General features: G+C 40.7%; 2 protein-coding genes across 2 annotated transcripts in view; both read left to right on the plus strand.

Moving 5' to 3' along the window:
- LOC145436591 (uncharacterized) overlaps positions 1-22,607 on the plus strand; it is a 160,781-nt gene that overhangs the window by 117,554 nt on the left and 20,620 nt on the right. The gene's annotated exons all lie outside the window — the stretch shown is intronic.
- Positions 797-13,400, plus strand: LOC145436592 (uncharacterized). Its single transcript, XM_080313971.1, has 2 exons — positions 797-1,311; positions 12,692-13,400. The coding sequence occupies exons 1-2, from the start codon at positions 1,083-1,085 to the stop codon at positions 13,342-13,344; spliced, it is 882 nt and encodes a 293-aa protein (XP_080170097.1). The 5' UTR covers positions 797-1,082; the 3' UTR covers positions 13,345-13,400.

Below are 22,607 nucleotides of genomic sequence, written 5' to 3' on the forward strand. Positions count from 1 at the left end.
CTTGATGTAGTTGAGGGCATGGAATTGAACAATCTGTTAACTATCTCTCTTTCTTCGCTGCTGTGCTGTTTGTGATCGAAACTAGAATGTTGTTCGCAGACTACCTGCTACTATGCGAGCATGGCTATTATTCGTCACAATAACTACTATGATTGTACTTGTGCAGTGTAAGTAATGCGATGGAGGCTTGGCACTGGATTTTCCGGCGCGAGAAGGATATTATCGTTAACTCGCTGCAAAATGCCGCGAACAAAGAGGCATTTTCAGGAAAAGAAAAAATAGATTAGAACTAAAATTATAGTATAGAAACATTTCACAAATCAGATTAGAATTGGAATTGGAGCATATGAATAATTCACAAGTTAGATTAGAATTAGATTACTGGCATTTTGTTCTGATTCAGAGAAATTAGATAATATAAATATCTAGTTGTCCAAGTCTGCATTGTATATCAACAATCGTATCACAAAATATGACGTCACCAGCATGAAATGAGATCTCAAATAAGAAAGCGTTCAGTGTACTATTTTAAGATGGTACACGAACTCCTTTTGTAAACGAAGCATGGGCTGATGTATTTTAATGAAGGTCGACTTCAAGGCACTCAGATAAAAGTGTGAGCGGCTCCTCCCGATGACGCGAAAACTGTCATCTCGATAGTTTCTCGCACAGTGGGATTACCCAATATAGATGCTTGCCAATGGCAAGATTTATGGCCTTCGAACGCTCAGCCTCAAGCTTCAGCGAATAAGTAAAGGTTGGGCTTTAACCGAGGGTGATGCACGTGCTCTGATAAATCTAGAGACATGCTCTGATGCTGGCTAATGTGTTCCTGCGTTCCAATTCTCTACTATAGTTGCTGATGTTTACTATTGACGAGTGTCAGCCGAAAATAATCGGGTTCATTTCAATATGAATATACTATTCTATCGTATAGTAATTTATGAAGACCGTATCATGATGAGTGATCCCATTTCCAAAACTTCACTACCAATGATTTATGTTATGCCACTAAGCCTCATAGCGTACGCGTACACTTTTTCAGAGTCGCGTTGTTATTCTACGTCTGCATAACTGACGGAATGTTCCGGCGAATGCTCGTTATGTTGACCGAATGGTTATACACTACAGATGCCAATAGCCTGGAACAACTGACGGAATTTCTTCGGGGTCAGAATGGTTCAATTACTTCCATTGCAACTAATGTTGTGAAGGATGAGCTGTCAACTGCAGCAGCGACTACTGCCATGGTTTCGACAACGATAGATTACAAGTTGACAGCACCGACTTCGCAGAGCACAAATGCATCAGGTAACTGAAATACGTCATAGCGAAGTAATCGGAAAGCATAAATGAGTGTTGGTATTTAGGATTGAATCTCAACATTACCATGTTCATTCCAATTTTCATGCCCATGGGTAGTCGAAGTTTAGAGCGGTGAGAATCAAAAGCAAGTAAACGTACTCCCGAATTCAAAACGCCCCACAAGTAGAGAGGAAGATATTTTTAAATCACACCAAAACTACTACAGGAGTAGCAGAATAAAAATGCGTTGCTTCTGGAATTCAATACAAATAAGCAGATTGAAGTCGTAGATGGAGACGAGACTTGTCAGACTTTCGTTACTCGATTGCTGGTGAAAGGTAACATATTTACTATGGAGGGTATGAGCTCGAGGTTCACGTTCGCTTTCATTATAACATCTTTGGTTGAAATTCTTTGCATTTGAGCTTCGAACTTCGAATCACTCTGAGCATGGAACAGGCAGCATGTAAATGTGAACGCTGAACAATAGGGTTACCATATTTTGGAAGTATGAAAAGAGTACACTTTTCAAAATTTCGAGACTTGAAAAACCCGAAATAAATCCTCGGAAATTGGTAAATTTTTCCCACTTCGTAGTCGGTTGAATGCAAAATTAGAACAATAGGTTAACTTTCAGCTTCAACTCCCGAAGTTCAGTTTTTCTTTCGCATTATTGGCTGGTTGATTAAGAAATAAATTCAAAAAAGGTCAACCTTCCGGCTCAGCTCCGGAAATACCCGCCGGAGCTTTACTTCAGTGCTCTCAACTAGGAAGACAAAATTTCAAAAAAGAAGACATTTGGGAGTCCTCCGAGGATACTTTCAAAAAAGTAAAAAGAGGACAAATCCTCTTAAAAGAGGACGTATGGTAACCCTACTAAACGAGCATGCACCGTGCCAATCTCAAAAATCTTACTTGCTTTGTTACAAAAGTTTGCTCGAAACATTTTGCTTTCCGTTTGTGAATATCTCGCGACTCTCTGTTGTGAACTTGACCCGCAGTCACACAACACCAAGAACGAAATACACTATGCACAGGCCGTGTTATTTTTGGCATATGCCAAAACTGCCAAAAATAACTTATTTTTGGCATTTTTCGATTTTTATTTTTGGCAGTTTTGGCATCGTCATCTAGATAGATAGTTTCAGCCTCGAATTAGTCACAAAAACGCTTTATTTGGGCTAGTTTTTCAAAAGACACCACAAAATGTGCAGCATCCACGTATAATCAGTGCCAACAAACAATAAGAAGAAAAAACCTAACGATTTCATAGGTTAATAATATCAAACGAAACCACAAAATGTGCAGTATCCATCCGACTCGGTGCCAATAAGCAAAAAAAAAGAAAGAAAAGTCTAACAAACACGCTCAACAGCTGATTGTTACAGGTGTTGAATAGACTTAAATCGTTAGCACTGTAACAGTGCTTCCAAACTCTGGTCAGCTAAGTTTCTCCTAAATTCATTTCTCGCCCAGCGAATCTTGGAAATATCGGCTTCAACAGTAGCCATTGAAGGAAAGAATGTTGCCAGTCATCCACAAAAGGTTTTCAGAGCTTCAAAATCTTTGGAGGGCCAAACCGGCTTCCATGCATCATGAAAAGAGATCATTTCGCCAGTGCCATCGATCTCATCCCGGAAAGAATTTTCTTCCCGATCCTTTTCCAGGAGTTTCCTGTGTTGTCTCTCAACACATTCTATTTAGTAGCCCGACTATCATTTCTCCTTCAGTCTACCGATATATTTTCGGAGGACTTTTGTCACTTCAGGTGGCTTTAATATTATTTGTTGCGTCACAATGTTCAACTCGATCACAATGCAAAAATCGTGGTTGATTTTGGGGGTTCCAGCTCCATAAGCAGAATATAATTTATATTTTAATAATCAGTACTGCGGCAGCTTCTCATTGATACCCGTTTTGTCAAATTTAGTGCTCGACAAGCCGGTCAAAAATGGTCGTAAAATCGCTTTTGGACAAATGGAAAGTATGACGTAAACCAAATGCAGTCAGCCGTTCAATCACGCTGTGCCCACACCATTTAGGACACCATGCTTTCACCCCTAATGGGTGGGCTGGACCTAGATTAAGAAACCTGCCTTTCACAAACGCTCTTCTCGCTTGTAACGCGGTCCAGTTAACACAACACCATGAACGAAATACACTATTTGGCCGGCCGTGTTATTTTTGGCATATGCCAAAAATTGCTTATTTTTGGCATTTCCAAATTTTTATTTTTGGCAGTTTTGGCATCTGGCTCCTGAAATGCCAAAAATAACACGGCCTGACTATGCATGTAGGTATAGTCAGCGAATGATGCTTATGCAACCAATCGAATAAATTGATATAAATAATGCATCGTCACCTGATGTAAAAAATCGAGCAGCCGTGCGGCATCCATCTTTATTTGATTTGTTGGTTGTATCATAAAACCCAAATCTGTGCGTTTGTGGTGTTGGCTACTGCATTACTTTATGGGGTAATATCGGAAGCAAGTGTATAATCCCGTTTTGCACTCTGCTCAATATCAATGTAGCAATAGTCAGACGCCGAATTCATTGTCCGGTAGGGCACTTACAGTTAAGCAGTGGTTCCCAGCCTTTTTGTCTTCATTCCCCACTTCAGATTTATTCCGAGCCTTCATTCCCCACCAGGACCGTAACAGCACTTAGTCAGCCCTGCCAAAAAAAAACGTGGATTTTTACCCCACAGGGTGATAAACCCAACTAATCCCCCCAGCCCCGCTGAGCCTGTACACTGTAAAAAATCTGGTAGATTTACTGGGAAATCTCTGTAAATTTTACAACGAATTACCGGTCGCAGCCAATAACTGTGCGTAGCTTGTAATTTTACATTTTGATATGTGATATTACCTTAGTTTAGCTGTGAAGTCAAGTTGCCAGAATTTCCTCGCAAAATTACTGACAGTTACTCGTAACTGCAGTTTACAAGGCTATTGGGAAGATTGATTAGCTTCATAATCGCTGCAGCCAATATATACGTGGAAATGAATGTTACTGATATATCATTCTCGTGGTGATTTGACTTGATTCAACCTCGTTCGCGAAACTGGGGTCTGTCGTACGGAAATTGTTGGCCCTGGTACCAATTTCAGTATAGTACATAGTAAGTAGGGTACAAGAAACAACTGACAATCGTAGCTAATGTAGTTACACCATAGCCATTATAATATATTATAAGGCTATATGGCCGTTCTCGCTGGTTACATTCGTTGTTACGGATACGGCTGATAAGTTAGAAAATCAGTTTAGGATGTATAATATTGTTCGGGAAACTAGAAATATCAGCACCGCATGCTCAGTTGACCATTTGCTAATTGGCGGACAAGGCGACCTGTAATAGGTTACAATAGGTTACCGTTACGCGTTACTGGTTTTCTGAGATTTGTAGTAAACAGCCAACGCACAACTGTGACATCACAAGGAGCGTCTCGTTTAGTAAGTACAGAAAGTAGTGAACAACACTTGGGATAAATATCAATTTATACGAAATTAGACGGAAAAGAAAGGAACTATATGTACTGATAAATGTTTCTGTATGAAAGAGAAATAACCTAAGTCAAACATTATAACGTGGCCAGCAAATATTATTGGTGGCATGTCAGCGGATGAATACGACTTATTTCGAAATCGTTCGAGTGTCGTATCGTTATCTGACCATTATTGAGATTTGAGCAAAGGGTGATGCGAAGCTTGTTGTGCTTGAAGAAAGTGGACACGATCGTGGAAGATTCCTAGGAACGCTGAATGGAATACGCATCGTAAAAGGTACAGTACTACATAGTACTTGTTACCGTGAATATCTGCGACTGTGCAATGTGCACACCACTTTGATTTCATGATTGAAATATTTCATTCTCCGCATTCTCTGTTCTATTTTGGGATACTAGCAGTGGCGGCTCGTCCTATAGGGCAACTGGGGCATTGCCCCACCTAAAATTCTGTTCAATAACAATTTAACCATTTATAGACGCACAGCAATCAATATATACCGAGATCACAGCGAAACCCGCGTTCTTCTTGTGCTTTCGCTTGCAAACGCCCATACATAGCGAAGTCTCTGCGAAAATCGAATTCTCTTCTGTGTTTTCGCTTTGTGAATGCCTAGCCGGGGCTTGCCCCGGTAGCGCTCATAACAAGCTTTCACTATCTATTCTCTCAAAGCCGCGCACAATAAAGAAACGGTGATTTACTCTCTCCTATTCGTAAAATGGCCGAGCAACCGGGGCAAATATGCCTACTCGCCCTTAAGGTGTGATGTAACAATCGTATCTATATCTGAACTCGGTTACCGTAATATGCGTTGAGTCGACCTTTGCTGGTATAGGTCGATTTTGACGGTGTTTCGCACCATGATAATTCTTGAAACTTGGTATGATATGTCGTGAAGGTAGTATTTAACACTGCTCCAAGTTTCAGGCTTGCTACTTAAAGATAATGGTAGTAATTCCGTTTCCGAAGTTCAGTGTGTGCTGATCTATCATGTACATAGTACAGCAAACAGATTTTACTCAAAAGCCGGTATTGGTCTCCATTGATTTTGACGATGTTCTATACCGAGGTCGGTCATGACATTTGGCACGGTAAGTGTTAGTATCGACCGCTGTAACAAGTTTTAAGTTTGTCACTGAACTATGTGGGTGGTAATTTCGTTTCCAAAGTCGAGTAAGAGCTGACTCTTCATTTGTCGCCAACAAATTTACGCAAAAGCCGTTATTGGTCTCTATTGATTTTAACGATGTTCCATACCTAGATCTGTCATGAGCCTTCACACGGTATGTCTTGATTTTAGTATCGAACGCGGTGCCAAGTCTTAAAGTTGACACTCAACGATTGAGGCAGTTATTTCGTTTTCGAGGTCGAGTATGGTAGAGATGCGCGCTGATCTGATACTTAGCCTACCTACGTCATTGCGGATCTCACGCAAAAGCCGGTGTCGGTCTGTGCTAATCTATAGTCTGCGTTCCATAACGAGATCGGTGATGATATTTCCATGATGATCGCATGAAACAGCTAATTAAGATTCTCGGTTTGCATTCAAATATTCACATAATTTTATGTTCGCCAATGTCCATTTCACTGTGAATATGTGGCCTTCAAACCATTTGCTTACAATCCCCTGTCAATTGCGATAGCTATTTCATTTTCGATGTCGGCTAACAGCTGATCATTCGATCAGCCTATTCCTCGATCTATTTTACTGAAAGTTCGGTGTTCGTCTGTTTGCATTGATTTTGACAGTGTACCATACCGGAATGGGTTATGAGATTGCGTATGCTACTTCTCGATGATTTCTTGTAACAGTATACTAAGTTACGGCTTTTATTCATGTATTTATATATTAATATATTTTCCAACGGCGATTTCGCAGCAGACTTATAGACAGTAAGCCGTATGTGTTGTGTCACAGCAGTGTTGGGATCAAGTCACTACCTTCGAGTCACGAATCATTTCGAGTCATTGCACATTTTGACTCGAGTCAAGTCAAGTCAATCGATTTTCAAAGGTGACTCGAGTCAAGTCAAGTCACTCGATTTTTGGAGGTGACTCGAGTCAAGTCGAGTCAAGTCAAGTCAAGTCACGAGTCAAGTCAAATTTCAAGTCAAGTTGCCTTTTCGATGTATGTATGAGGCATGATTACGTCATTGCAATTTGCTAGCTGTCTGAAATACAGTTTGAGTGGTCATTGGTCATTGATTCCGAACCGATGAACGAATATAGAGTTAAATATACACGCAAGAAGGCGCTTTATCGCTCACATATACGTAGAACTGTTACACTACGTAATTGCATAGCCTCAGTTTATAGTTACCAGCCAAAATAGAGAATAGGGAAACGAATTGATAAGGCAATACGTTACCCATTTACAAATAGATATGATACCATTCGAGCCTGCGCCAATGGTTGAGGACTATATAAACTATATTCGACTTCAATTTCAATAAAACAATCGGTTTGGTTAAGGTAAGATAGAAATAGACATTTTGCTATTCTATTACTTTACCACTAGAGTTACGACAACGTAAGCTTTAAGCTTCAATCACTTCGTTTGCAGTCAATCTATTTGTGAGAGAACAATCGAGGCTCGGTGAAATGCACGCTTATTGAATGAATGATTGGTCGCTCTCAGTCTCACGGGTTACGCAAGCGTTTCGCGAACAATCCGAGCATATCCAAGATACAGTGATTTTTATCGACACCGATTACTTTATGACTTGAAATTGACTCGTGAATTTTGCTCCGAGTCACGAGTCAATCCACATTTCTGATTCGCCGAGTCAAGTCAAGTCAAGTCATTTTGGCAAAGTGACTCGAGTCAAGTCAAGTCATGCGGAAAAGGTGACTCGAGTCTGACTCGAGTCAAGTCATGACTCGAGTCATCCCAACACTGTGTCACAGTCTCCAGTTTCAAGGCCAAAATGTCCTACGTTGATCCGAGACCGAAGTTCCGAGGCTGCTGTCCTTAGTTCTTCAAAGACCATTCAAATTGATGTTCTGGATTCAATATGACAGGCCCAATCTATGACATAACAATTGCGTATGTGTCCGAACTCGTTGACCTTTCCAGTTAGGCTTACGCAATCTCTCGAGTTCTGGTCATTGGAATTAGTCAGGTCAAGTCAAGTGCGAACATGAATCGTATTGAATCTTTATTCCGTACGTAGTTTACGCAGCTGCCTTTAGAGCGAAAATGAGAGGTCTAGAAGTTGTCCAGTCTATTGATCCAATCGTACGCCGGGTGCCTCCGCTTTGGTTGCCTATTATCACCTGGTCGTAACCAGAGATGGCCACAGTCCGGTTCAGGAGCCGGAGCAGGATTTCAATGTTTTTTTACCTGGCCGGACTGGATCCGGATTTCGAATTTGGGGTGACGGTCGGATTTTAGGGTCTATCGATTTGCGTAATCTATAACTCTACCATGAAATCAAAACGCATGCTACTAAGGATGACCTGATACTTGATTCGTGGCATAGGGACGATTCTTAGTTCACGTACATTTTGTAAAATAATCCTTTGATTAAAAATAAATGAATAAAACATTTGTTACCACACTTCAAGTCACGGCTCACCGGCAAACCTCTCGCGGCACCTACGTTAAAATCACTGTTGTCGGGAAATTCATGTGACCATCATAAAGTTACTTTTTTGCGTTGGAAAACGCCATTGTGACGTCATGTTGATAAAAGTCGCTCGCAGCCCTTGCCCCACCACCCGATATCGTCACGAGCCGCCACTGGATACTAGTCGACTTAGTGACCTGTGACACCACATACTCCGCCGTGGAGGAGTTGAAACTGTTGGCTTGTTTATGTCATTTTCGGGCCATAGCATAGAGATGTTTTCATCCACTACTGGATTTGTTTGGCACACATGCCACCTCGTATCCAGAGTGGAATTGGTGAGGATGAGGAACCTTTTGCTTCAATACATTGATAAATTAAGTCATGAATCTCTGCTATATCATGTACAAGGCGGAGCCTTCATCACACAATGTACCAGTACCGGTACTTCAAAACATGTTACCATATATTTTTGTTTGCCTATTTGTCTTGGTAGTCTTTATAATGTCATGTCTAGGTTAGGAACTTTGCTTTATATAGCGACTTACTCATGAATTCTTTTTAGTGGAACTGCAAGATACTAGTTACACAGAAGGAATGAGGAAGATAAAAAGAAACAATTGGAAGTTTCGCCGGTGGTGGAATTAATTCACCTTTTCTTGCGACCGCTCGTGTTACTGCATGTCTCCTAAAGAAGAATTAGACCTCCAGCAGCAATTCTTTTCCATCGATTACCACTTCATCGTGATATCAAGAATAAATATACAGTTTGTTCCAATGTCGTTTTGGGAGTGTGAAGAAAATTTTGCGATATTTTAGCATCGGGTTGCTTTGCGATAGGTATGGGTGTACGTGAATTTACAAGCTGGTATGTATCCTGATTTGCAGGGACAGCATGTAAGTAGGTAGGTAGGTAGGTAGGCGGTCTCGGTCTCAAATGTACAGGAGAACATGTAGATTGGATATACCCGGAGGGGACTGTAACATTACAGTCTGTCGTGTAAAGTGAGATTACCGGACGAGTGTAAGTTGGATTTGCATTGACCAACGGTAATGTTAGATTACCACGAAATGTCTGGCTACCGTGCTTCCAAACATTTCGCGGTAAATCGAGGTTTTTATTTTTTACAGTGTACGCTTTTTTCCACGCTACTTATCAGCTACATTGGGTATACTGTTTAGTGCGTCGCATTATTTGGACTAAACGCGCGAAGCGCGAAAAATGTATATAGTTCGTGTTTGAATCGGTAAATATGATCGGGAATTGCATATATTTTGTTTTAAATTTTTTATCCCCTCTCTGCTCACGCAATCAGATTTACTGGTAAAGCTGAGTGAGGTGTGTTGGAAAAGGTGATGGCTGGTGGTACCTCAAGGGTGGTATATTGACTTCATTACATCATGCTATTTCGTGACCTATATCTGCTATGTCAAAAGATATGAAAATCGCCCAAACTGAAAAGCACACACGATTTCAAATTGGTAATGCTTTACTGGCAAATAATTTATTCCTATACGGGATGGCATTTGCGCTGTGGGGTTCAGATCGCCAGGACAGGAACATTCGGTCCCAATCATTTAGCCGCACATGGACAAATAAACACTTATGTATATTGTATATATATCGAAGATTTCGGTCACTACAAGGCAATTCCTTCTCGGCCAAGGTATTCTCGCTGCTGATCGTTCTGACGCACTTCTCGGAGTTGCATGTTACTTGGGCTTGGTGCGTCGTGGCGCAGTAATGGCCGACGCCGAAGTCTCCATTTCTATAAATTCTACGTATTTTCGTGGGGGAAAGTTACCGAATAAACAGATATTCGGCAATATTAAATCGTGCTCCCAGAGCGAAAATTTTTTGATAAAGTGGCATAAATTTAAAAAAAAACTTTATATTTATGTTATTTCACGAAAAAAGTTTGGGCCTCTTCGAGATCGCCCCCCTCCAATGGGGGTTCAGGGTGCGGCAGTTACGGTCCTGCTCCTCACTATACCCAGCACTTTTGTCATCACAGAGCGGCTATCTGCTGGTTTGACTACACAAGACACACAACTCACCAGTACGCAAGACAATCGCATTTAACTGCAACATAAAACGTATTGTGAACCGATACGAGTAACGCTCAAAATTTCGCGAAAACGTTATTTCACGTCAAACTAGTCGTGCTGGATGCGTTTGTGACGCCATGATTGGCCATCCAGAGTTAAAAATGAGGTTTTGTGAATAACACGCAATATCATTTTCGATACATACATTCCAGAGCAGGTAACTGGTAGCGGTAATTGCTAGGGATGGTGTGAACGTGAGGTTCGCGTTCGCGTTCTGTATGTGAACCTCGGAAATTTAGAGGTTCGCGTTCACAACAGAACCTTGATAGGTTCTGCACTGTGAACCTTTTTCATATATTACAATTATAACATCTTTGGTTCACATTTATTGCATTTCAACTGCGGGCCGCTGTGTGGATAGCGCTGGTAGCATTAAAAATCAACACTAAACGAGCATGCACTTTGACAATCTCAAAAGTTTTACTTGCTTTGTTACAAAAGTTTGCTCGAAATATCCAGCTTTCCGTTTGTGAATATTTAGTGACTCTCTGATGTGAGCTTGACTCGCAATCACACAACATCACGAGCGAAATACGTAGTCAGCTCATGAATGCTTATGAACCAATCAATAAGATTGATATCGTTTTCTGATGTAAAAATTCGAGAAGGCGTACGGGGTCAATCTTGACTCAATATCCGTGCGATTGAGGGGTCGGCTACTGGTGTATAACTTCTTAATGGAGTAATATCGGTAACAAGTATAGTAACACAATGTAGCAATACTCATACGCCGAATACATTGCCTGGTCTGGCCTAGACCGTTAAGGGGTAAGCGTATATTCCCTGATAAGTCCTCGTCGAAATTGTTGGCAAAGCGACGGAAGATATTGATTTTATGGGAGTATTATATACTTTGATTGCCTCAGTTGATACATTTGGCGACGTTTAAAACGCATTAGCATTGTTGCATTATGTGACCCAAGTCGTCGCTAGGTATCGTGTACAACTGTACATTAATATAGGCTATCACTTCATTGAAAGATATGGTTAGAATTAGCAATATAACGTCACGTGACGTCATGAGGTTCACATTCGCGTTCACACAGAACCTTTCAAAAAGGTTCGCGTTCACACGAACCTGAACCTTTCAGAGGTTCACACCATCCCTAGTAATTGCGCATGTGTCTCCGTGAATATGTTGACTGTCCTGTATATAATTTTGAACAAATTCGTCTATTCCCCACCAGAAATCATTGAATTCCCCACCAGTGGGGAACTCCCCGCCGTTTTGGAACCACTGAGTTAAGGCGTAAGCTTACAGGTCCTCGTCGAAATCGTTGGCAAATCGACGAAATATATTGATGTTATGGGAATATTATAGCATTTGATTGCCCCAGCTGATACATTTGGTGACGTTAAAAAGTCAACGCATGTTCTTCAGCATTGTAACATAATGTGACCTGAGTCGTCGCTAGGTATCGTGCATAATAATATATCGCTTCAGTCAAATGTTGGGTTGGAATTAGCAATATGACGTCACGCGGTCACATGAACCTGGCCGTTTGATGAGTTCACACCATCCCTAATAGTCCTGTAAAAACGTTGTATGCCCGTTGCTTATGACTTTGCTCACAGCATGCCCATTGCCCAATCCCGTACGAACTGGCAGTCGTCAATGCGAGATAATCAATGCAGATGAAATGGGAAACTAATTCTTGGCCACAGCCAGTTTCTTCAGAAATCCACCGGAATGGAGCTGCAGCTACATGAAAATTTCAACTATCCTTCTTATTTGCTAATTGAATTAATAGTGTTCAATGGTGGCGCGGCTGTGAGTCTCAGAGTCTACTTGACCCGTTGCGATTTTGCGAAATTGCTGAAACTACGTCTTCGCGACTAACGCAAAATAGCTAATGACACTTCTGAGATGTTCCAGTTACTGAGATATATTTAGTTTCCCTTATATAAAACAGCTACATTGCCAGGTTAGTAGAGCAGTTTCACTTGTCAATGTGATGAAAGCTTATTTCAAACTACTTTCCAATTTTCGTAATCCAAAGGCGTGAAAAAGTAGTTCCACCAAACAAACTATCAAGGATTAGTCTATTATTCTTAATATATAACAATTTCAGTTAGTAATACAAAAGTTACTTAAGCTCTTCGCAAAACCAGAAGGACGCCGTTACTGACCACTTATATGTTTTTGAATTTACCCAGTCTAAATGAACAATCCTTCTGCCACTATCATTTTGATTACAGCATGCGCCATTCCTCGTTTCACCTTTAAGGATGCATACCACCTCGATTACATCCGCTACAGCGGCACTGTACCGGATATGGCATCATTTAGTGTATGCTTCTGGATTCGATCTGCCTTATCGTCGTCAGAACAACAGGCCATCGTCAGCTATTGTGTACCTTGTGACTCCGACTGCAATACCTTTATGATCTGGTTGCAAAACAAGAACATCAAAGTGTCTTTCAAATCAGCAAGCCATAGTAGCAATTGTGTAGTCGGGAACGGCAATATTTACCACTATCGTACCCATATGTGCGTCGTTAAATCAGGAACCTCATTGTTTTTGTACACTAACGCATCGTGTCATAAGTGCAAGAATAAAGCTCCAGCAACATTGAACGGTGGTGGCGTCTTAATCTTGGGTCAGAATTTGGATGGCGGAGAAGGCGAATCTGCACCGGAACCGGAGCATGAAGAGCAAGGATTTCGCGGTGATATCGGAGGATTTCAACTGTGGAATAAATCTTTCAGCGATGATGAAGTTACTGATGTATATCAGTCTGGGGAATGTGCTTGTCCGGGCGGCACGGGACTGATTGTTTCGTTGAATAAGTCAAACTCAGTAGCAAAAAGGAATGCATCAGTCGCCAATTGGAGCGCTACTTGCCCGTGAAATTGTTCTACAGCTGCAATCGATTGTGGACAAGCCGTCGATTAACGAGTATACCTTAACGTTAACATATAACTCAAGTAATGCAAAATTTAGTTGTGCTCTTTTAAAAACTAGAAGGACACCGTTACTGACCACATATGTTTTTGAATTCATTCAGTCGAAATGAACAATCCTGTGCCATTATCATTTCCATTACAGCATGTGCCATCCTTCGTTTCACCTTTAATGATGCATACCACCTTGATCACATCCGTTACAGAGGCACCGTACCGGATATGGTGTCATTTGGTGTATGCTTCTGGATTCGATCAAATTCATCGTCGTCGGAACAACAGGCCATCGTCAGCTATTGTGTACCTGGTAACCACGCCTGCAATACCTTTGTGATCTGGGGTTACAAAACATTCACATCCAAGTGTCTTTCAAATCGGGGTTACTGTCGCAAAATGAAATGCATCAGTCGCCGATTGGAGCGCCACTTGCCCGTGAAATTATTCTACGACTGTAATCGATTGGGGAAAATCAGTCAGTTAACGCGACATTACCTGAAATTGGAACACGAGTAGGCTATACCTTCGTGTTTTCATCCCCTTCAACTTATTGTACCTTTACGTGAATGCCTGTGCAACGTGTTCCTTATCCTCTGACTTGTGGCATGCCTTGGTTCGATATAATCCTACGACTACACAGGACTGTATTTTTAACCGTGCCCGAAGACATGAGAAAACTATTGTTATAATATTGCATTCGATATGGCATTGCAGTCAGAGCGGCAGTTTCTAATATTTCTATCACGCTGGGTAGCACCAGTAATCTATAGATCAGGGGTGTCAAACTCAACTTACAACCCGAGTTGGATTCAAATTTTCGTATCGGTCGCGGACCGGACCGGTCGAATGATTCCAAAATGTGACCTTAAATTTTATGCCCTTTTTTTTCACTTATGTACTTTAATACCAGGTCGATATAAATAAAAGTTTAATTATTATATTTCGGATTGTTCTATTTCGGTTCTGTTGTAGCTACTACGTTATTTTGAAATATCGGATTTAGAAAAATAGTGTGATTGTCCTGTTAAATACAGTTAAATACAGTGGCTTTAACGACATTAACAGTAGGCATATTTATGTGTTTCCTTTGATTTAGTCGTAATCTGGCGTTGATGCTACGTATGCGTTGTGAGGAATACAAGACATCAATTTGTAAATGCGGATGTTGGAATTTGGTTCATTGTTATTTAATCGCGATTCAGTTGGGGACCTTTTGAGTCAGGTGATACGGCAGTGCCACCACCGATATTTTATATTTTTGTGTAACTATTACTGTATCCAACTATCCATGTACCCTGCATACAAGAATTTCGCATGGCATTACGCTCCAATTACCTTATGGTCAATATTTGCATAAAACTCTTAACTCGGTGTGCACATTCTTGCCTTTTCGGAAATGGGGGTCAATGTCACATACTCGTACTAGAGTGAACCACAACAACTCTGTCGGATGATGATGCCTATGAACATGCTCGACATTTGCCGTCTTGAGGGATTATTTGACGAAAGTAATTTTTTTACTATAAATCTCAACATCTACTCAGAATTGCCTCGCGGGTCGGATGCGGCGCACGGGCCGTATGTTTGACATGCACCCCTGCGTTAGATGATCTCATATCGCAGTCTTGAAGCAAATAGCTCAAAAACAAAATGTAACCGATTTCAAAAGTCGGCTGTGATTGTTCTATTCGCATCTGCGGTTTAGTTGCTATTGAGAACACTGAAGAAAGTCAATAGCTTATATGTATATAATTGTTCACAAAATCCAAGGTCTTGACGCTTAAAATAGCAAAGCTGATAATACCTTAAAGAGTTTTGGTTCTCTTACTCACCGGCTGACGGTGTGATCCATTCCGGATCCGACCCACAAGACGATACAATCTGGCCCGTGAAGAAATGTTGAATAAATAGATTATTAAGTAATTGATCCGGTCCCTGGAGTGTGTTATATGACACAACCGAACTGGAGTATTGCTGTCACGAGCACTGTTCCCTCTAATCTGCGCGCGTGCGCAATTGCGCAGTGCTTCCACGGTCTCTACGCACAGAAAAAGCCGAAGTGAGTAGTCCAAGGTACCGCGCAGTGAGTTGATGAGTGCGCGCCAACTCGTGAAAACTTGGAGGGAACATTGGTCGCGAGTATGACTGACTATTCAGTATTGGTAATTAACTAACTGTTTTATTTACAGCCGGTACAGAGTCTATGACAACTGATTATGCATTTAAACGATTTCATGTCTTAATTTGTGGCACCATTCTCATAGTCAGTAATAGGCTATACAATGCCCAAATAATTCTCTAACATTATAAACTCATTTTCCCTTTTACCAACTTCGACAAATCCTTATGACCTTTCCTCCAGCCCTTTGGAACCATACGTCATCAGTATCGAGCTAAATCCAGTTTTTGGGAGTGTACTCAAGTCGCTTTATCTTTTTGTAATGATTTCTCAGATAGTATTATGTGTTCATTACTTCGACTTCACCAAATTGACGCCGAAATACTGAATTTTGTATACTTGATCTTGTGAAGACTGGTATAGATGAAGAGAATAGACTATATAATTCGTATATCTACGAATATCAAATCTGGCGAGGTAGGAGTTCATACGATCCTAATGTGCTTCGTGGAAATTTGTAGAAGGAAATTTGCATGACACACTGGACCTTCTTCAGGTGTGATTCTTATACCTCTAATGAGTAAATTAGTAATTTCGATAGATGTAAAGATAATAGCCGCGATACGTCTAGTTTTAGCAGCAGCTTTTCTGGTACAGCATTTATAAAGCCAATAGCGCGCAAGTCAGTTTCGGTGTTCGCTGAAACCATTATTATATATAATATATTTTCTATAGCTGATGTGGAATAGTCATGCCGTCTGAAATCACCCCACCATTAGCTGATCACCTGGACTGTGAAAGGATGAAAAGGAAATTGCAATATATGCAATTACCAATATTATAGACCAGGGACGGGCGAGTTCTCCAGTCGAAGGGCCGGATATGGGAAGACGAAGTAGCCTACTTGGAGGGCCGGATTCCTGAATCGATACATTAAACGCGTATTTATGCACTTATACAAATATTAATTGTATTTAATGTGAACATTGAGTATGAAAGCATAGACACCAAAACGGTATTGAATGTATTTAATAACGGAAGTAGCCTACTTCACTAGCTGTAAAAGTCCATGAGACATCTGTGGTCGATCAAATTTGCGAACAAATTCTTTCAACTCTGGTAGCATGTCGGACACAAAGAAAACGAAGAACAAAAGAATAACTTACAATAACTATTATTTGGGTCCGTTCCGCCTCTAATAATGTCACTAGTCAGTCGAAAATTCACTGTGAATCTTTGATCTATATTATCTGGATTGATGCAAGGTAGGACAAATGGAAATAAGGCCCTTTCAAACGCAACATAACATGATTGTCACGTGACCAAAAACCAAACAAAAAATAAAAGCCTATATTAGTCACCATAATTTGAGGTAGGAAATAGTGGGAGATTGCGGTGTAGTGTTGGTAGATTGTGACCGCGGGCCACATTATCAATAAAGACCGGAGACTGTCGGCGGACCGCTCAAAATCCATTCGTGGGCCGTATGTTGCCCGCCCCTGTTATAGACAATAATCGATCCTGAATATGAAATTATTTCGAGACAACGTATACGTCGCCGCCCCCTTCCCACCCATAATTATGGTTTATGATCCAGTGGGCGGGGCGCTGACGAAATTCTGTTAAGGCCCTGTATATGAATTTATAGAGCAGATGTGCAAAGGATGGTATTTTCGTGTGAATCATCAAGAAATATAAAAATAATGGGGGATAACATTATTATAATTAGGCCTATACCCTGATTATACGACGGATAAGGGATTGCTGCGCTCAGAACCACTAACTCTACTTTACTTACTGCATTTGGATATATATGCGCATTGATATATTATAGGAGCACTGAGCAGCTACCCATGTATATTGTACAATGTATATTCATTGTACATCGGGAAAACTTGAAATAGTCTTGATAACATAATCGCCACTGTGCAAGTGCGCATATCGTTAAATATGAGCTTGTCTGGTCATACTCAGACAGTATAGCAGTCTTTGTCTATTTGCGTGACTGTCCAATCTGATGGCGTCTTACGCATCAACTTCTGTTTTCAAATTACGAAAAGACAATAGAATAGTTCTCGTGTGATGTTAACTTCCTTGTAATGAAGATGAATTTACAATATCGGTATGTTTTCAATCTTTTCTAAATATAGCGCTCTTGAAAACTGAGCTGTATTTGTATGTATCATGCATTATATAGGCATGCAGCAGGAAGGATTCATGCAAATTAGAGGCCAGTTTTGACGCTGCAGATATAGGGATTGGTACACATTGCCGTCCTGTAGGCCAACATTTGCGATTGGGATTCAGATGATGGATGGAACAATTGAAGGACTCTGCAAATTTGCAGCTTTAATATTTTGCTCCACAGGTATGTATTTTGTGTTAGCAAAGGTATATTTGAGTGATTTGAAGCAGCCAGGTATTCAGGTTGTTAAGTAAAATCTACGTTTATACGGGATAGTTTAGAGCCCTCATATTCGTAATAATGGTCAGGATGCGTGTGTTGATGACGAAACGCGGTTGCATGCACTTCCTTGCACAATGATTTAACGGGGCAACCGGCTCTAATATGATGCGGTCTCAAATTTGAGATAAAATCAGGAATAAACTTTTGGCTGCAGCTGAGTCCGGGATGTCGCATCATGTCGATGCGAAGTCAGTGACGCATCACATATTGTCCACGCACTACTAAAAGAAGTGGGACTACAAGATGTCGGTGCTCCAGTAATTTCGCAATCGCAACTAGCCGCCACAACAGCATGCAGATTTACTTTCAAGCTAGAGTAGAATGGCGTGTTTCGGAAAAAGGATATAGCTGCAGTTCCATTGCGATGGCTTTCTGAAGAAAATGGCGTCGCCCAAAATGCATTCCCGATTTTATCTTTAATTCGAGTTCACGTGATATTCAGAGTGCAGTGACCTTTGAACTGTCATGTACCTTCACAGAATTAGGAAGTCTAGCATTCGAATAAATGAGCAACTGTGACTAGGCCTACATATTCAAATTTATTCCAGAAGCTTTTCGGCTGATACTGATCAAGGGATACCGTCACCAATAATGCGAGCAATCAAATAACTATGCTCAACAACAATTATTATCGCTAACTATGACGTCATAAGGAGTTAATGGAAAGTTCGAAAAACGAGAGTACAGTAGCGCAGGACCGGAGATAGCGAAACAGAACAAGTTAATCCGCAATTTTCAAATGATACACAAATTTTTTCTGTTGGCATAGAATAGGTTGACTCATAGTGATGATGGTGGACTCAAGAACAGACAAATGAAATAAATGGCGACCATTGTTCAATATACAGAACGTTGCCCCATGATTATTAGCAGCCCACGTATGATTTTCTAGTAAATGTATGCGGATGCGGATAGAAGGCTTTTGATCCATGGCCTGGTTGTGTTCGAGAACAAGCAGATTGTTTTGCTGCGATTTCCAGATAAAAGTTTTGACAGACGGTTGGATGGTTTCTTTGATAAGGCACTGCAACCGTTTGAAAGTTCTCCCTGCGTACCGACAATGGCAGTGGCTCCTGAATTCATCAATGACGTTACTTTGTCGTAAAACGGGGAGAACAGCCTTTCGAGTTGCAGCAAACATTGGTATCGTGGTGAAAATAACATTGGCTTCCACCGCTGGATAACAGCGGTAGACTGCTGAAGTTGAATGTTTCTCAAATCGATCCAAGGAAGATGGATGTACAGTTGTACACATCTCTACTTTCACGAGAAACTTCTTCGGAAGTTTCGTTAGGTTTCGTATCATACGACTGACGTAACTTATTATTCATTGTCCGCTTGATGACATCCATCTGGGTATCCGTTGTCAGTGAAAATTGTGCGGATATACTCAAGTTTACAATTCAAGATATACTCATAATAAGTCGTCAACGCCCGGTGGACCATGCAAGTTGCCGATAAATTGATTTTACGACTTTGTGGACTAAAAGAGTTCCATCGGAGGTAATGAACTGCCAATGTGGGCCTCCTGTAAGCAGAGGTTAGGAATTGACAGTTCCTTTTCCCCACCAGATTCCAGAACGTCAAGGAATGCCAGGCGGTTAGTAATTTGAATGCTCGCAAATCGCAATATGGCTGACGCCATCCCCTGATGAGTGTCAGACGACGAGCTTCGGGAAAAATATGTATATATTATTCAAATGTGTCATAAAGTTCTGTACGACAAAGCGTCTCAATATGTCAGTCGCAATGCCATTAATGACAAAAAAATGCAATTTCTCGTGTTGAACATTGATTCGATATGGATGAAGGCGACGATGCTGAGCCACATCATTTTAGATGCCGCCATACTGTTTACCTAGGACGTGCTATCTGACCAGCTACATGAAAACGCTTCACAAACAGGGTGGCACTGACTAGAGTTGTAAATTGACTTGATGAGCAATTTTTTGATGACTCGTGGTCATTCACATTGTGTATTGACTCAATTTTCCTTTCCGTTGACGATAAATTTAGTGAAACACTATACCTGCGCAGTTCTGTTGGTGATTAGCATAGAGCAGGGCTGTAATGACCCGACTCGAGTCAGACTCGAGTCACGATTTACTGATGACTCGACTTGACTCCGGTCATTTTCCCAAAATACGGAAATGAATCAACTCGACTCGAGAAAATGTGTGTATTGACTCGACTTGGACTCGAGACTCAGACGGCCAAGAGCGACGTTTCATTATAATTTCGAAGAGTAGTAAAGTATAACCACCCTATTGGGAGTTCGTCTATTGGTAAAGGTACTTGAAAATGCCACCAGAAACTATCATAAGTGAGGAAAATTAGTAGCCTATATTATAATTGTGAATCCTTCGATATCAACAAACATACTTATAACTGTGGGTTTAACAAGACATTGTCTGGAAACGGAGCAGTCAACACAACTCGAACCTCTGCTCGCTGACTTGGACTCGGACTTGACTCCTTGGCGAATTGAAAATGACTTGACTGGACTCGATTCAAAACTAAAAAAAAGTGAAATTGACTTGTGACTCGGAGCCTTGTGACTTGGTTACAACCCTGGTACAGAGTACATCATCATGACAAGCTTGATTTGTGACTTCTTTATTTCACAGGTCAGATCGTTATATCAGAAGACCACAAGTATCGCAAAACATTCCACATTGTACGTATGTTGATTGATGCCGATTGAAAAATCATATACATTCTCAAAGCATGCTGCAAATTTATTAACAAATTTCATTCACCATATTACACTGTCTATTTACAACAATGAACAACAACATTGGCTATTTTATTTCCGCTCTAGGATCATTCGGGTGAGAAAAGTTTTGTTTGAAAACTTTCAGAGCAATGTAAGTACATTGAACGTTGCGATATTGTTCTTGAACTCGGCCAATATCTTTGGAATCCGCATTGAAAAGAGATTTCCAGCATTCGGAGCTTGGGCCGGATCCTACCCGCTGGAAGGTTCTATCCGGCCCACGATGCAATGCAGATTAGAAGAAGAAATGGTAGTATTTTCGGCACATCAATATCAAAGCTAAGATTTTTGTTAGGAAATGCTTACTGGTAAATAACCCCTCCACATATAGCAAACGTCGAAAATATTCAACTGGACCTAAATGACGTAACAAGCATCCTGTGGCAATGTTGCATTCTTAACCTTGTTATCATTTGTAAAATGTCTCTGACATAGACGCCAAATTGATGGAAATAGATTAAATATTGCATATTCCTGTATTCTTAGAAAAATGGGCCACAGGATTGCTATTCGGAGGCACAACGCCAAGGCACAAACCGCACACTAAGTACGGGACTGTGTTCAACAAAATATAAAAATATCCTTATGTTCGTATTCTTGCATTAGTCCTGACTAGATAGGTCCGAGCCCTAAAAAGTAATTCGGACGAATTCGATCTATTAAATTCGCGATAGGTTTTATAGCAGGCCTGGGCAAAGTACGGCCCGCGAAGCTATTATGTGCGGCCCGCGTGAGGTTGCTTGGAATTCAAAACATAAAACTTGCTTTTTGAATGAGTAAAACCATAGGCTGTATCGAATGAACAGGCAATTCGTTTACTTTGAAGCCTGTTCATTATTATGCCACGATTACGCTGCCTACGTACCTGGCATGTGTAATCCAGATTTATAATAAAAACAATGTGGCAAAGTATGAGTAGCAATTGAAGTCACAAGAAATCACTCTTTCCGTATAATTTAATTCAAACCTTCCTTGTTGACATTGTCACGTTACGCATTACGGTATGTGTTTCAATTTGTGACGTGATATGTTTCCAAATCCCTAATTCGTGAAGCAAGTCAATCAGTGCTCGCGATTACTATATGACTCATCATATCTATCACCCATAAAGGATAAACGGGCATGCCTAAAAAAGAAAGCCGAAAACTGAAATTCAAAGATGGTTTAGGTTAAGAAATTAGAGCACTAAATATTCGCATAATGGAGTCGTGGGTCAAGATATCCTTTCAGTTTTTGTCGATCATGTCGCCGACATTAAGGATTTTAATTAAAGTCAGTCTTATGACAAAGGTACCAAACAGTCGGTCAGGGCTGGAGAAGTTAAAAAAAAATGCAAGCAACATAAAGGCCATTTAAACTGCATACTGCTCGAATGGCAGCGACCAATAAAATATGCTTTGTACTATTGCATATACATTTTAGTGCAGTGGTTCTCGAACTGGGATACGTAAAAGCATCAGAAGAGTGACGCGAAGCCGAAGTTAATTGAAATTTTTTTTCGCGCGATGTGCGATATACAGCCAGATTATAGTTGTTGCTCTGTGTATTGTCCGACTCCGATATTTCACAATTCTATAATCAACAGCTATGATTTTCCATGCCATCAAACTATCCGTTGGGATTGCTAGCATTCTGGTTGCACTTTTTATCAATTTGTGATAGCATGATAAGTGGGCGCGAAATTATTCACTATCATAAAGGGAGATGTGCCTAAAAAAGTTTGAGAACCGCTGTTTTAGAGTCTTAATAGAAGAACGTGGATATATGTTTAAAGATACCTAAAAGGTTTTATGTTTAACATTGTTTGGAATCATGACAGCTAATAGATATTTTTTTAATTAACCGTCACTT

This window comes from Botryllus schlosseri, chromosome 3 (assembly GCF_051294905.1).
Source record: "Botryllus schlosseri isolate E-star chromosome 3, Bs_hap1, whole genome shotgun sequence".
NCBI lineage: Eukaryota > Metazoa > Chordata > Ascidiacea > Stolidobranchia > Styelidae > Botryllus > Botryllus schlosseri.